At 42.2% G+C, this 17,163-nt stretch overlaps 1 protein-coding gene across 10 annotated transcripts in view; it reads right to left on the bottom strand.

Moving 5' to 3' along the window:
* SERGEF (secretion regulating guanine nucleotide exchange factor) overlaps positions 1-17,163 on the bottom strand; it is a 218,963-nt gene that overhangs the window by 86,206 nt on the left and 115,594 nt on the right. For 6 of the 10 annotated variants that reach the window (XM_073808655.1, XM_073808656.1, XM_073808653.1 and 3 more), the window contains one exon: positions 828-923. The exons of the other annotated variants lie outside the window; for them this stretch is intronic. In XM_073808655.1, the coding sequence (XP_073664756.1) occupies positions 828-923 (96 nt within the window). The remainder of the gene's footprint in view (positions 1-827; positions 924-17,163) is intronic. 10 annotated transcript variants of the gene reach the window in all.

The following is a 17,163-nucleotide window of genomic DNA, read 5'->3' on the forward strand; positions in this document are numbered from 1 at the left end:
GAAAATACTCGTGATATCCTATGAACTGGAAAACCACATAAAAACTGTATATGTAATATGATCTCAAATCTATAATAAAATATGAATAAAAGACTGGAAGGAGTTATTCCAAAAAGTTAATAGTGATAGCCGCTGGGCTAAGCATAAAGGAGGCACTATGAGTATGGTTTTCCTTTTGACTTCTTCTATGGTCTCTAAATTTTATACACTATTTTTATAATCAGAAAAATTATCTATTAAAAATAAGAAAAATAAATATAATGCAGTTCCCACCATAAAGGGGAAAAAAACCCTTCCTGGCTATAAAATAAATATGCTGTAAAATCTGATATACTCTGAAGTAGTGGGGAAAAAAGATTTGAAGGAAAGAAATTGTAAGGGTAGCTGTGTCATGGTGATGAGATTATAAGATTTTTTTCTTCTATTTTTCAAACATTCTTTCACTGGTGGTAGCAGCAGGATGGCTGGTAGTGGTGGTGGGAACAATAAGAGCAGGAATTAAAGCCGCCATATTGAGGACTCATACGTGCCAGGTGTCATGCCAAGGCTCTTTATAAACACTACCTCATCTTCCTCATCACGATCATCTTCTCAGGTAGGTTTGACTTTGCTCATTTTAGAGAGAAGAGAACTGAGGTTCATATACATTACATAACTTTCCTAGCTTGCTAAGTGGCACAGCCATAGATCTAAAACACAGGTTTGCCTATCTCCAGGCTCATGTTCTGTACTGCTAGGTCACGCTACCTTTGTGTTTTAAAAAATAAAGTTATTTCATTTTACAAAATGTAGGCAGAAAGGACCTGCCTCTGACTGCCCGGACTCACCCTGGGGCTGAGGGCTGCAGAGATGACCAGCCTTGAAGACCAGGGGCTTCCAGAAACAAGCCACCGACAAATGCCAGCGTCAGGCAGGAGACGCTGCTGTGAATTAATGAGCGAGACAGTGATGAATGGATTTTGTCAAGGCAATGTTGCACTTGAAGCTCAAAGCTCCCCGCTGTTTCTTGCTGTCTATGCACTGGCACAGAGGTCAGGAGACTGAACACCACAGGCCACAAAATCCCAGCACTACACTCCTTCAACAAGATTGTATCAAAAACCATTTGCTTCACATTGCTTCTGTCAGCATCTACTCAACTGCCCAGCTTTCTAGAAGACTCTGTTAACAATGGCAGTGTGCCCATGAGAAAGGGATTCAGATCCAGGAAGCCAGGTGAACCGTAGGTCCTCTGCTTTCGGGTTCTGAGAACTTTGGCAAGGTATTTAACCTCTGGAGCTTCAGCGTTCTCAGGCATAAAAAGTAGAAAATAGTATTTACCCATCTGCCTTACAGAATTGCTAGAGGACAAATGAGACAACCCATCCCCTCACAGCCATGGGTCTCACCTTCCTTACATACAACTCTGCACATGCCATGCCCCTATAGAAAACCCTCCACAGGATCCCAGCATTGGAAGGGCAAAGTCTAAAGTACACAGTATGGCTCACAAGGCCCTCGAGTGTAGGCCCCTGTTTACCTCTCTGGCCTCACTTCTTCCCCCTGCTACTCATGAGCTCTCAACCCCAAAGAACATATTCCCTTTTTTCTATTCACACTACATTTTCTGTAAGAATATCATGTGATTTCAGGCTTTTATGCATGTTAATCTCCTTGATGTGACTTCCCTTTCTCCCACTGTCCATCTAGCAAAATCCTCTAAGATTGCTTAGGTCACCTCCTGGCACAGCGCCACGCATCATGGCCCTTAGCACACATGAGATGTCTGCTTATGAACTGTGTGTGTTAAGCACCTCTGTCTCTCAGAGATCCAGCAGGGTGCCTGCCCAGTAACATCCCTGCCACACAGCCCAAGTACAGGGCATGAAGGGGGCCAAAGACGATGGCCCAGAGAAGTTAGATGGTCCCAAAACAAGTGTGAGTCATGGTGTGGAGACTCCAGGCAAATGGAGACAGGCACTGAGATGCACAGTGAGGGCTGCAAGGGCACTAAAAAAATAGAGTGTAGAGATGATGGGGTATCAAAAGCACAGGATTGTTCCAGGAATCCTAGGACAGCAAAGCACAGTGGGCCACCAACAGAGGTCAGTCCTAGGTGACAGAGTCCCACAGTAGAGAAAGTGGGTTCTGGCTTGCTGGATGGGGCCTTCAAGATACAGGGGGCACACCTCCCCAAGGGTGAGGGATGGGGGACAGAGGAGCCTGTGGAAAGTTGTCCTGTCTCAGTGCTGCTCAAGTACTAGAGGGGTCTGCTCTGTTCAGGCAACTGAGCCTGATGAGGCAGAGCTGCAAAAAACAACTTCCAAAGCCCCAACTGCCACAGGGACAAGATCTCCCAGCACCCCTCCTGCCAAGCTAGACTCCATCAGCTCTTGTGAAGGGAGCCGCAACTCCCCTTGGGGCTGCAACCCACTAAATACAGTTGGACAGGGATGAACTGCGGTAAGAATTGACTGGTAGTAGATGCCCAGTAAATACATGCTGAATACATTAATGGGTTAAATGAATGAATAACTAAATGAATAAGCAAAAAGTAGATAAATGTAAAAATATTTGCCAAATGTTGAATGTGAGCACTTCAGTTTCCACCCGTACACTTGTACCACTTCTAAAAACAGCTGACAGGCCCTTATTGAGAGCTTATGGCCAGGTACCTGGCTAACTGCTTTGCCTGTATTATTTCATTTAAACTTATACTAAATCTAAGATTTCTTTGTTACAACTGCTTTACAAATGAGGCAATTGGGGTTCAGAGAGATAAGGTAACTTACCAGTGTGTTACAGCTGGTGGAGGTGCAGAATTCTGTGACGATTCTCGTTCAAACTTTGTCCTGTTAACTGTCTAAACCCTTCCTATTCCCATTCAGCATGGAAATACACCGCCACCCAGTTCTTACATCTGGCAACCCTGTGCCAATTATCAAGGGATCTTATGCTGGGAGAGCCCCAGGTTTACTAGGCTCAAACATCTTCCTGGGGCTAGGGGTACCCACCTCTGGATCTATCAAGGGCTGTTCCAGGGCTTTTTCTTGGGAGAAATGGCTGTAAAACGGCAACAAACATTTGTCCTGTGCCTTCGCTGTGGAAGCTATCACCTCTCGGGGAACTCCACCAGGTTGTTCAACTCTGCACACTTTGAACGGGGAAATCAGAGTGGGGCGGGGTGCGACCATGACTCAGGGGAAGAAGCACTGAGATTCCAAGGAGAGGAACCAGGCAGAAGCCAGGACCCGAGACTTGTCCCCATCACCAACCAGGGACCATCCTCAGCTTCATCCCAGCACCGGGGCGGCAGCTCAGGAAGCCCCCATGGCGCGCAGCAGCCTGAGGGGCCTACTGATTGGTTCCGCCTCACGCCAATGGGACTGGGCGCCGGCCGATGCTATGGCAACGACGCGCACGTGTGGAGGCACGTGACGGTGGGGTGGGGCGTCCATTCCGTGGGGGACTCTGCTGGGGAAGTCTTCGGCTGCTCTTGCTCCGCCCAGGCTCCCACCCTCACGGCTAGTCTTTGGCAGGCACCGCCCAGCCCGGGGGGAAAAAGCAGGCTGGGAAGCAGCTTCAGAACGGCAGCGTCTCATTGGCCGGGGTTAACAGGGAAGGGAATGGGCGCTTCAGTGCAGCCTTTGCTGAGCTGTGCCCTAACCCAGTTGCCATCTGCTTAGAACTCTGGGAAGACAAACCAGAATTTCCAAACCTGTTAGAAAAGCAGGCTGGGAGTCTGGACATGTTTTACAGCAAAGTGCAGTCCTGTCAGCCAACGGAGCTTTACCCCTAGGCTCAGAAATAGCCTCAGAGGAGGCCCTGGTGACAGCAGAGAGGCAGCACAGTTGCTTGCTTCTGGAAGCACCTAGCCTTACAAAGACACCTTTAACTCCCTTTGTGAGGGCTTCGGCTTTTGACTGAAGCCTAGATGTCAACGGAGGCCAAAAAATGAGACCTCTGGGCCCAGAGGCTCCATCTTGTCCTCCACCTCAAAGTCCAGGGGCAAAGAACCCATTCTCCCTGCAAAGCAATTTTTTTTTGCACATTCTATATGAAAATAAGTCGTAAACTAGGTAAGTCACACCCGCTATACACCCAGGTCAGCCTTGATCCAAAGCCTGTGAGCTTAACCACTACACATACTGCCCCTCTTCTTCTGATACTGGTTCCAGACTGCCCCAGTCACTAAGGCTCAAACTCTCAAGTGACTAACAGATCTCTGACTCTTTTATCTCCCTCCTACTTTGTCTCAAGATCCTGTTAACTCTGCCTTCTCAATATCTTGATTTTTCAGTTGCTACCATCTTAGTTCAGTCCTTTTCACTCCAACCTGGATGCTTTTAAGAGCTACCTAAAAGCATAGCTTTTGCACAGTTATTTGCACCATTCTCCCTTTTCCATACCATTCTAAACCTTACCAACGTTACAAGACCCAGTTCAAAACCCACTGCCTTGAGGAAGTCTCCCAGATCATCTCAGCCCCTAAAAGATCTGCCTTCTCTCAAATCCTACCACTTGCCTTGGCTAAAGTTTGCTTTTGTCAAACCTCCTTTGTACTGTTAATAATTTGAGTGTGGCGGTAGGGTATGTCTCCCCAGGCAGTGTTGGGTAGTGGGAAGCGCTCTAAGTATGGAACCAGAAGACCTGGATTTGAGTCCTTGCCCTGCCACTTCTTAGTCATATGACCTTGGGCAAATCTCTTCACCTCTCTGGACTTCAGTTCCCTCATCTTTAAAATGGGATATTAACAAACAAGTGAATCTCATACATCCTAAAACCCTTTCACACCACCCCCCAACTTCCACAGAATAAAATTCACTTTGAGTTTGACCCTGTTCTGCAGATACATTTCCAGAACATATAAAATACATAATTTGGGAACATGTAAAAGGAAACTATAAGTGTTAGGAACTGGCATAGGTTCACTATGAACAGTTCATTTCCTTTTTCAACAGTTACTCTACTGGCAGATAAGGAGAGGACTTGAGAAATGTCTACTGAATTTGTATTTAATATACACAATTAAACTAAACAGGCACTCGGAATGCTTGCTTTTCCTATAGTGCACTTCTAAGAAAATTCCTTTCTCCTAAGTTATATTGATACTATGTGCACCTGTGGCCTAATTGGTGTGGATGGGCTATGGGTGGATACCTGCCCAAAGCAGGTTAATGCATAGATTGGCCACAGCCTGTGAAGTGGCTTAATGTGGAGATTCTGCCTGAAAAAGGTTGTAGGGTGTGAGTCCTCTAGGTGGTAGCTGGAGCCGTAGCTGGAAGATATAGACCCAAGAAAGGTTAATATACAGAGGAGCTACTGGCAGAAGAGTCAGAAGCAGCAGGAACAAACTAAAGAAGAGTAGCTAGGTCACTGGAATGTGAGTTTTCTAGATCCTATTGCTGACGGTGCAAGAAAGTCTAGATTTTTGAGCTGCCTTGTGTTCTAAGTGACCTTCCAGTTGTTCTTTTATAAGGCATTTGCTTCACCTGTTTCCAGTACTGATGACCATCCTTACAATACTAAAGTAACCTGAGAGTATCTCTGATCCTTACAGACTAAAAGCGCCTAACACAACAATGCATCTGAATTTCAGTAAAGGCAACACCAGTAAGTTACTTATGCCCTTGAGAACAGGATGCAACCATGAGAGCTGAACAGCCAACCTCAAGACAGGTAATTAACAGATTCGGGCGAGCCAAACATCCTACAGCATGCTTCTCAAAAAAACTGAATCCTAAAGTATGGAGGTTCCTTAAAAAACTAAAAATAGAACTACCATATGACCCAGCAATCACACTACTGGGCATATACCCTGAGAAAACCATAATTCAAAAAGAGTCATGTACCAAAATGTTCACTGCAGCTCTATTTACAATAGCCAGGAGATGGAAACAACCTAAGTGTCCATCATCAGATGAATGGATAAAGAAGATGTGGCACATATATACAATGGAATATTACTCAGCCATAAAAAGAAACGAAATTGAGTTATTTGTAGTGAGGAGGATGGACCTAGAGTCTGTCATACAGAGTGAAGTAAGTCAGAAAGAGAAAAACAAATACCGTATGCTAATGCATATAAATGGAATCTAAAAAAAATGGTTCTGATGAACTTAGTGGCAGGACAGGAATAAAGAGCAGATGTAGAGAATGGACTTGAGGACACAGTGGGAGGTGAGGGGGGAGGGGAAGCTGGGACGAAGTGAGAGAGTGGCATGGACATACATACACTACCAAATGTAAAACAGATTGCTAGTGGGAAGCAGCCGCATAGCACAGGGAGATCAGCTGGGTGCTTTGTGACCATCTAGAGGGGTGGGATAGGGAGGGGGTATGGGGATATATGTATACATACAGCTGATTCACTTTGTTATACAGCAGAAACTAACACAACATTGTAAAGCAATTATGCTCCAATAAAGATGTAAAAAACAACAAAAAAAACTGAACCCTTTCCCTAATAGCCAACACAGGCTGAAATTTAAAAAGACTGCCAATACCAAGTGCTGGTGAGGATGTGGAAATCTCTTACATTGCTGGAAGGAATATAAATTCAACAACTGCACTGAAAAATTGTTTGGCAGTATCTACTAAAGGTAAATACATACCTATACATATGCATATATATACACACACACACCCCCAAAACAAACGATACTTACTTCCCAAGTACCCAAGTACCCAAAATAAACAATTACTTACTTCCATCAAAAGACATGTACAAGAATGTTCACAGCTGCTTTATTCATAATAAATAAAAACATAAAATTACCCAAATACTGATCATCAGTAGCATGAATAAAGTGTAGTATAATCAGAATACTTTATAACAATGGGGAAAAAACCCTACTGCTATTCAAAACATGGATTAATCTTCAAGAAAGTAGTGAACAAAAGAAACCAGACACAGAAGAGTAAGTATTGTATGACACTATCTACGTGAAGCTCAAAAATAGGCAAACTTATTTCAAATAAATAATATAATTGTTCTGAAGGAGGGGAAAAAAGAACCAATCCTAGTAACTTTTTTTTTAATAGATCTTTATTGGAGTATAATTGCTTCACAATACCGTGTTAGTTTCTGTTGCACAACAAAGCAAATCAGCCATATGCATACACATGTCCCCATATCCCCTCCCTCTTGCGCCTCCCTCCCATCCTCCCTATCCCACCCCTCTAGGTCATCACAAAGCACCGAGCCAATCTCCCTGTGCTATGCTGCTGCTTCCCACCAGCCAACTATTTTATATTCGGTAGTATATATACGTCGATGCTACTCTCACTTTGCCCCAGCTTCGCCCTCCCACCAATGTCATCAAGTCCATTCTCTATGTCTACCTCTTTATTCCTGCCCTGCAACTAGGTTCATCGGTACCACTTTTTTTTTTTTTTTAGATTCCATATATATGCATTAGCATACGGTATTTGTTTTTCTCTTTCTCACTTCACTCTGTATGACAGACTCTAGGTCCATCCACCTCACTACAAATAACTCAATTTCGTTTCTTTATACGGCTGAGTAATATTCCATTGTACATATGTGCCACATCTTCTTCATCCATTCATCTGTTGATGGACATCTAGGTTGGTTCCATGTCCTGGCTATTATAAATAGTGCTGCAATGAACATTGTGGTGCATGTCTCTTTTTGAATTATGGTTTTCTCAGGGTATATACCCAGCATTGGGATTGCTGGGTCATATGGTAGTTCTATTTTTACCTTTTTAAGGAACCTCCATACTGTTTTCCATAGTGGTTGTATCAATTTACATTCCCACCAACAGTGTAGGAGGGTTCCCTTTTCACCACACCTTTGCAAGCATTTATTGTTTCTAGCTTTTTTGATAATGGCCATTCTGACTGGCGTGAGGTGATACCTCATTGTAGTTTTGATTTGCATTTCTCTAATAATTAGTGATGTTGAGAATCTTTTCATGTGCCTCTTGGCCATCTGTATGTCTTCCTTGGTTAAATGTCTATTTAGGTCTTCTGCCCATTTTTTAACTGGATTGTTTGTTATTTTGATATTGAGCTCCATGAGCTGTTTGTATATTTTGGAGATTAATCCTTCATCTGTTGTCTCATTTGCAAATATTTTCTCCCATTCTGAGGGTTGTCTTTTTGTCTTGTTTATAGTTTCCTTTGTTGTGCAAAAGCTTTTAAGTTGAATCAAGTCTCACTGGTTTATTTTTGTTTTTATTTCTGTTACTCTAGGAAGTGGGTCAAAAAAGATCTTGCTGTGGTTTATGTCAAAGAGTGTTTTTCCTATGTTTTCCTCTAAAAGTTTTATAGTGTCTGGTCTTACATTTAAGTCTTTAATCCATTTGGAGTTTATTTTTGTGTATGGGGTTAGGTAGTGTTCTAATTTCATTCTTTTACATGAACAGCTGTACAGTTTTCCCAGCACCACTTATTGAAGAGGCTGTCTACTCTTGACTCCTTTGTCGTAAATTAAGTTCCCATACATGTGTGGGTTTATCTCTGGGCATTCTATCCTGTACCACTGATCTATATTTCTATTTTTGTGCCAGAACCATACTGTCTTGATTACTGTAGCTTTGTGGTATAGTTTGAAGTCGGGGAGCCTGATTCCCCCAACTCTGTTTTTCTTTCTCAAGATTGCTTTGGCTACTTGGGGTCTTTTGTGTTTCCATACAAATTGTAAAATATTTTGTTCTAATTCCGTGAAGAATGCCATTGGTAGCTTGATAGGGATTGCACTGAATCCGTAGGTTGCTTTGGGTAGTATAGTCATTTTCACAATATTGATTCTTCCAATCCAAGAACATGATATATTTCTCCACCTGTTTATGTCATCTTTGATTTCTTCCATCGGTGTTTTATAATTTTCTGAGTACAAGTCTTTGCCTCCTTAGGCAGGTTTATTCCTAAGTATTTTATTCTTTTTGTTGCAATGGTAAATGGCAGTATTTCCTTAATTTCTCTTTCTGACTTTTCGTTGTTGGTGTATAGGAATGCAGGAGATTTCTGTGCATTAATTTTGTATCCTGCAACCTTACCAAATTCACTGATTAGTTCTAGTACTTTTCTGGTGGCATCTTTAGGATTTTCTATGTATAGTATCATGTCATCTGCAAAGAGTGACAGTTTTACTTCTTCTTTTCCAATTTGTATTCCTTTTATTTCTTTTTCTTCTGATTGCTGTGGCTAGGACTTCCAAAACTATGTTGAATAACAGTGGCGAGAGTGGACATCCTTGTCTTGTTCCTGATCCTAGTGGAAATGCTTTCAGTTTTTCACCATTGAGGATGATGTTTGCTGTGGGTTTGTTGTATATGGCCTTTATTATGTTGAGATAGGTTCCCTCTATGCCCATTTTCTGGAGAGTTTTTATCATAAATCGGTGTTGAATTTTGTCAAAAGCTTTCTCTGCATCTATTGAGATGATCATATGGTTTTTATTCCTTAATTTGTTAATGTGGTGTATCACACTGATTTGCGTATATTGAAGAATCCTTGCATCCCTGGGATAAATCTCACTTGATCATGGTGTATGATCCTTTTAATGTGCTGTTGCATTTTGTTTGCTAGTATTTTGTTCAGGATTTTTGCATCTATGTTCATCAGTGATATTGGTCTATAATTTTCTTTTTTTATGATACCTTTTTCTGGTTTTGGTATCGGGGTGATGGTGGCTTTGTAGAATGAATTTGGGAGTGTTTATCCCTCTGCAATTTTTTGGAAGAGTTTGAGAAGGATAGGTGTTAGCTCTTCTTTAAATGTTTGATAGAATTTGCCTGTGAAGCCATCTGGTCCTGGACTTTTGTTTGTTGGAAGATTTGTAATTACGGTTTCAATTTCATTACTTGTGATACGTCTGTTTATATTTTCTAATTCTTCCTGGTTCAGTCTTGGAAAATTGTACCTTTCCAAGAATTTGTCCATTTCTTCATGGTGGTGCATTTTATTGGCATATAGTTGTTTATAGTAGTCTCTTATAATCCTTTGTATTTCTACAGTGTGAGTTGTGATTTCTCCTTTTTCATTTCTAATTTTATTGATTTGAGTCCTCTCCCTCTTTTTCTTGATGAGTCTGGCTAAGGGTTTATCAATTTTTGTTTATCTTCTCAAAGAACCAGCTTCTAGTTTTACTGATCTTTGCTATTGTTTTCTTCATTTCTATTTCATTTATTTCTGCTCTGATCTTTATGATTTCTTTCCTTCTACTGACTTGGGTTTTCTTTGTTCTTCTTTCTCTAGTTGTTTTAAGTGTAGGCTTAGATTGTTTATTTGAGATTTTTCTTGTTTCTTGAGGTGAGGTTGAATTGCTATAAACTTCCCTCTTAAAACTGCTTTTGCTGTGTCCCATAGGTTTTGTGTTGTCGTGTTTTTGCTGTCATTTGTTTCCATGTATTTTTTAAATTTCTTCTTTGATTTCTTTAGTGACCTCTTGGTTATTTAGTAGCACACCGTTTAGCCTCCATGTATTTGTGTTTTTTACAGTTTTCTTCCTGTAATTGATTTCCAATCTCACAGTGTTGTGGTCAGAAAAGATGCTTGATACGATTTCAATTTTCTTAAATTTTCTGAGGCTTGACTTGTGACCCAAGATGTGATCTATCCTGGAGAATGTTCCATGTGCACTTGAGAAGAAAGTGTATTCTGCCACTTTTGGGTGGAATGTTCTATAAATATCTATTAGATCTATCTGCTCAGCTGTGTCATTTAAAGCTTGTGTTTCCTTATTTATTTTCTTTTTGGATGATCTGTCCATTGGTGTAAGTGGGATGTTAAAGTCCCCTACTATTATTGTATTACTGTCGATTTCTCCTTTCATGGTTGTTAGATTTGCCTTATGTACTGGGATGCTCCTGTGTTGGGTGCATCCATATTTATAATTGTTATATCTTCCTTTTGGGTTGATCCCTTGATCATTATGTAGTGTCCCTCCTTATCTTTTGTAACAGTCTTTATTTTAAAGTCTATTTTATCTGATATGAGTATTGCTACTCCAGCTTTCTTTTGATTTCCAATTGCATGGAGTATCTTTTCCATCCCTTCACTTTCAGTCTGTATGTGTCCCTAGGTCTGAAGTGGGTCTCTTGTAGACAGCATATATATGGGTCTTGTTTTTGTATCCATTCAGCCAGTCTGTGTCTTTTGTTTGGGGCATTTAATCCATTTACATTCAAGGTTATTATAGATATGTATGTTCCTATTACCATTTTCTTAATTGTTTTGGGTTTGTTTTTGTGGGTCTTTTTCTTCTCTTGTGTTTCCCGCTTAGAAGTTTCTTTAGCATTTGTTTTAAAGCTGGTTTGGTGGTGCTGAATTCTCTTAGATTTGTTTGTCTGAAAAGCTTTTGACTTCTCCATCAAATCTGAATGAGATCCTTGCTGGGTAGAGTAATCTTGGTTGTAGATTTTTCTCTTTCATCACTTTAAGTATATCCTGCCACTCCCTTCTGGCCTGCAGAGTTTCCACTGAAAAATCACCTGATAACCTTATGGGGAGTCCTTTGTATGTTGTTTTTCCCTTGCTGCTTTTAATATTTTTTCTTTGAATTTAATTTTTGTTAGTTTGATTAATATGTGTCTTGGTGTGTTTTTCCTAGGGTTTATCTTGTATGGGACTCTCTGTGCTGCCTGGACTTGGGTGACTATTTCCTTTCCCATGTTAGGGAAGTTTTCCACTATAATCTCTTCAAATATTTTCTCAGACCCTTTCTTATTCTCTTCTTCTTCTGGGACCCTATAATGCGAATGTTGGTGCATTTATTGTTGTCACAGAGGTCTCTGAGATTGCCTTGAATTCTTTTCATTCTTTATTCTGCTCCTCAGCAGTTATTTCCACCATTTTGTCTTCCAGCTCACTTACTTGTTCTTCTGCCTCCATTATTCTGTTATTGATTCCTTCTAGTGTATTTTTCATTTCAGTTATGCGTTGTTCATCTCTGTTTGTTGGTTCTTTAGTCCTTCTAGATCTTTGTTAAACATTTCTTATATTTTCTCAATCTGTGCTTCCATTCTATTTCCGAGATTCTGGATCATCTTTACTATCATTACTCTGAATTCTTTTTCAGGTAGATTGCCTATTTCCTCTTCATTTATTTGGTCTTGTAGGTTTTTACCTTGCTCCTTCATCTGTGAGATATTTTTTTGCCTTCTCTCTTTTTTTTTTTATGAGTGGGATTGTGTTCTGTTTTACTGGTTGTTTGGCCTGAGGCTTCCAACACTGGAGTTTGTAGGCTATTGGGTAGAGCTGGGTCTTGGTGCTGAGATGAGGAACTCTGTGAGACCTCACTCGGATGAATATTCCCTGGGTTCTGAGATTCTCTGTTAGTCCAGTGGTTTGGACTCAGAGCTCCCACCGCAGGAGCCTCCCCCCAATCCCCAGCTCACGAATCAAGATCCCGCAAGCTGCATGGGGTGGCAAAAAAAAAGAAAAGAGAGAAAAATAACAAAGTAAAAAATAAAATTAGACTAGGAAATGAACAGATATGTTAGAAAGAATGTAAAAATAAAAACATAGATGAATCAACAGCCGGAAAGTACATCAGTACCACAATAGTAAAAAAGAGGAGGGAAAAGAAAAAAAAAAAAAAGGCAGGGGTTGGGGAAAAGGCCTTGGGCGTGGAGAGCGGGGCCTAAGCAAGGGCGAGATTTGGGCGGTGGGCAGGGCCAATGCTCAGGACCCACAGGGCTGGAAAAGGCCCTGGGGGCTGTGGGGGTGTGTAGCTTAGCCTCAAGGAACAGAAGGGGGCCAGGCGTGCCCCCCACCCTGGTCTCAGAGGGCAGGAGATCTCACCTGGGAGCCTAGCAGGCTTCCTGAGCTCCAGTAGGCGGGGCAAACGCTACTTTGCCCCGCAGTCTGGTCAAACGTCAGACTGCTCCTCCAGTCTGGGGTCTGGGAGGGCCCCTCTCACCTGCCTCTCCTATCTCCTTGCCTCCCTCCTATGCCCCCAGGACCAGTGCTGCTGGTGGGGGGAAGGCGGGGCCTTGGAGGGCAGGGGACCAGCCAGGGAGCTCAGCAGGCTTCCCGTGCCCAAGTGGGCAGGGCAATCGCCCTCCGCTCCTCTCTCACTCCTCCCACAGGGCCCCTCCCACCTGCCTCTCCTGATCTCCCCGGCCTCAGGGGCACTGATCTTTTTTCTTTTTTTTGTGGTACACTGGCCTCTCACTGTTGTGGCCTCTCCCGTTGCGGAGCACAGGCTCCGGACGCACAGGCTCAGCGGCCATGGCTCACGGGCCCAGCTGCTCCGCGGCATGCGGGATCTTCCCGGACCGGGGCACGAACCTGTGTCCCCTGCATCGGCAGGCGGACTCTCAACCACTGTGCCACCAGGGAAGCCCGAGGGGGGCGGGCACTGATCTTGTCTGGCCTCCACTGCTCCTCCCCCCTCCATCCCCCTACGTCCTACCGGTTCACTTTGGGGTTCCTCCCGTTTCCTTGGGGCTCAGAGTTCCCCACCAGCGGCCGGCAGACTCCCTAGTTGTGGGGAGACGCTAACTCCCCTCTTACCACACCCCCTAGTAACTTTTAAACACAGTACTTTGACTAAATAAGGTCTGTTTGAAAACAAAAAGAGCTGTTAAAAACATCCTTAACTCTACTTAGTGGATTCATTTTTTTTTCATAGCAGTATGCATGTATTAATTCTGAAAGTATTTTGTATATATTTTAGGACTGTGCAAATGGGGAAATACATTAATGTTCTTGGGAGCTAGAGTTTTCACTGCAGACAAAGAAAACACAAATATGTAATGAGAGAGGGCAAAGAGGAACCTCGTGGACACAGGAGTTAGAATTAAAGGTATCACGGGCTTCCCTGGTGGCGCAGGGGTTGAGAGTCCGCCTGCCGATGCAGGGGACACGGGTTCGTGCCCCGGTCCGGGAAGATCCCACATGCCGCAGAGCGGCTGAGCCCGTGAGCCATGGCCTATGAGCCTGCGCGTCCGGAGCCTGTGCTCCGCAATGGGAGAGGCCACAACAGTAAGAGGCCCGCGTACCGCAAAGAATTAGAGGTATCAGTATGAACTCACAGTTTTATACATGCACACACACACAGGCTGAGTTAAATCAGTATGAAATTGCCCAGAAGCAATGACATCCCAACAGCAATGAGGTCACTTGGTGCACTGATCTTGGCTTTTAAATACTGTTTAACTAAGAAGAATCAGAGCTCCTTGAAGGAATGGCTGATTCCAGGGTTGAGACAGGTAAAGAATAATTTGAGCCTGGAACATCTATTTGGGCCAGGAAGAAAGGAAGTGATTAAAGAATGACAGGGACATGTCAAAAGGACACAGAAGCTTGAAGGATCTCCCACTGGCTAAATCAGGGAAAATTTGGGCATCAAAATGAATAATGACAACAGATTATAACTCACTGAATAAAATAAAAATTCATAAGTACATATTATACTTATGAATAATAAATAGGGGAGCAGGGAAAGCTCTTCATTATAGTACAATGTAAAAAATTATAAATGTAAAAGGAATAATTGGGCAAGAAAATAATTTTGCAATAGTAATAGTGAATTCAGGCAAGAATCATTAATGGATGTTAAAACTACTGGGCAAAAGTATGAAGAGGAACAGGGTATTTACATAGTCACACAGTATCTCTTCACAGATTACTTAATTACAAAGAAAGGAGAAATGGTAGCTTTATGGTAGAGAAAGGAGGCAGACACCACCTTACCCAAGTGATCTAAGTTAGCATCACTGCCAATGGGATAAATCGACATCAGTTGCCTGTTCATGTGATGCATTAAAGAAACATCACTTATTTAGTATTTCTGCTGAAAGTGCCCAATGAAATCTAATCATGAGGAAAAATCAGATAGAACCAAATTGAGGGCCATTATAAAAAACAACTGTCCTGTTCTCTTAAAATATCAATGTCATAAAAGATAAGGAAAAGCTCTTCCAAATTAAAGGAACCAAAATGACATGACAATTAAATGCAATATATGATCCTGGATTGAATCCTATAAAAAAGTGAAAAATTGTCATAAAAGATATAATTGAGACAACTGGAGAAATTTGAAGACACTCTGTAGATTAGATAACAGTGTTCTACCAATGTTAAATTTTTAGAAAAGAGAGACAGAGACACACACAAATGCACACAAATGTGGTAAAACGTTAAAACATGCTGTGTCTGGGTGAAGGATTTGGAGAGTTCTTTATGTTATTCTTGCAAATTTTCTATAAATTTGAAATTATTTCAAAATAAAAGTTAAAAAAATTAAATATTCACTTTGTTATACAGAAGCAACTAACACAACAATGTAAAGCAATTATACTCCAATAAAGGTGTTTAAAGAAATTTAAATAAGCAAAACTAATCTACGGTGAAAGTGTGGAACAGTGGTAATCTTGGGGTGGATGTATCTGAGAAGAGGCATGAGGGAGGCTTGCTGAGGTGCCTAATTTGGGTGATTGCACAGGTATATGCAAATGTAAAAATTCATTGAGTTGAATACATAAGATCTGCACATATTACTGTGTTTGTTATATTTCAACCAAAACAAAGAAAAAGAGAAAAGTGAAGTAAAAAGTATAGCTTTCCTTCCTGAATAATTCAGTCCAAAAGGAAGGAAGGTGACCAAGTAGGGGAGTGGACGATGGGAACCCATGTGAAGCAAGTGGCTGAGCAGGGGCGGCAGCAGCCCAGTGGGGGCTCAGAGCCTGGTTGGACAGCAGTGGCCTGGTGGGGAATGGGATCCTGGGCAAGGAAGGTAGCAGCTGGACTGTGTGTGGGACAGTGGACTAGTCTCATACAGGGGAACTGAGCAAAGAAGTAAAGGTATTGAAGGTAGATGGGAAAATTGAGGCTCATGGAGATTAAGAGCCTGGTCCCAAGTCTGACACTTGTTAAGTCACCTGACCTTGGGCATAAAGACTGCACCTCTGAGCCTTCACTGTATAACAGGTACAGTAATACTTGCATCACAAGATTGCAAAGATTCAGTGAGATCAAGTATGCCAAAGAACCCACCCCAGCTCCTGATACTTAGGCGTAGTTCAATAAATGTTACTTCCATCTCCTGTGATATCCAACTCTTTTTATATTATAAGGCCTCTGGAAAATATGTCTTTATATGAATTTTCGTTGTTGTGATTTTAAATATTACGCTTCTCTTCATAAAAGCTCCCCTGAAATGAGGCTATTTGAGATTTCAGCAGATTCCACAGCTGCCCGGCTCTGTGCAAGCCACTGGTGTCCAAGCACAGGAAGTCTCAGATATATGCTCACCTCACATACAATGCAATGAGTGCAGCTAAGTGGGCAGGAATGTATGGGTGGATCAGCCTTGAGGTCAGAGACTGAACATAATCTTAGAATATAAAAATTTACGGGCTACATGGGACAAACTGTCACTCAAACCAATGTTCCTTCAGCAAGAAACCCATAGGCAGGCACACAGAAACAGAACTAAGTCTCTTCCTCAGCCCCTACCACACTAAGGGAATCAAAGTGTCTTACTTCTGGCCTTCACTCGTGCCTGGAATTCTGCAGCGGCTTCTGTGGTGTCCCTCTCTTCCCCAACCTCTCCTTGCTCTGCCAAGATACTCTTCCGAAAGTACACATGGATTAGTTTGCTCTCTGTCGCCCAAACCCACATTCCTTGTCTGGTATTGAAGATCCTCCATGGTCTGGACCTAGTGTAGTTCTCTAGTCTCTTTCCCCAGTAGAATTAACCACAAATACTTGCAAGCCAGACTCATCAGACCCCATACACCCATTCTGCCACCCTGCTCCTCATCACACCTCACTCATGCTGTCCCCTCGGTTCAGGGAAACCTTCACCATTCATCCTTGGGAAGGAGGGAGGTGAAGAGGAGTAGGGAAAGGATTGTTAACATCTATGACTGCTAAATCCCATTCTAGGCGCTTTATGGGAATTAACTCATCATATCTTTATTTGATACATTCACTAAGGAATAGAATGGTTAAATACCTTGACTAAAAGCACATAGCCAGTAAGTAGCCAGGCCACTTCAGAAGTAATTACTCTCTCCTCTGGGCCCTGCTATAGAAATAGTACTTATTCCACTTTTTATTAAGTGGTTCCCGCGTCTCTCTCTTCTCAGATTACCTTAATCATGAAGACTGTGTCTCATTAATCTACTTCCCTAGTGCCTTGCAGAGTGCCCTGAACATAGTAGGTCCTAATCAGATGTTTGTTGAATTAAAGTCACTCACATC

Source organism: Tursiops truncatus, chromosome 8 (assembly GCF_011762595.2).
Source record: "Tursiops truncatus isolate mTurTru1 chromosome 8, mTurTru1.mat.Y, whole genome shotgun sequence".
NCBI classification, from domain to species: Eukaryota; Metazoa; Chordata; class Mammalia; order Artiodactyla; family Delphinidae; genus Tursiops; species Tursiops truncatus.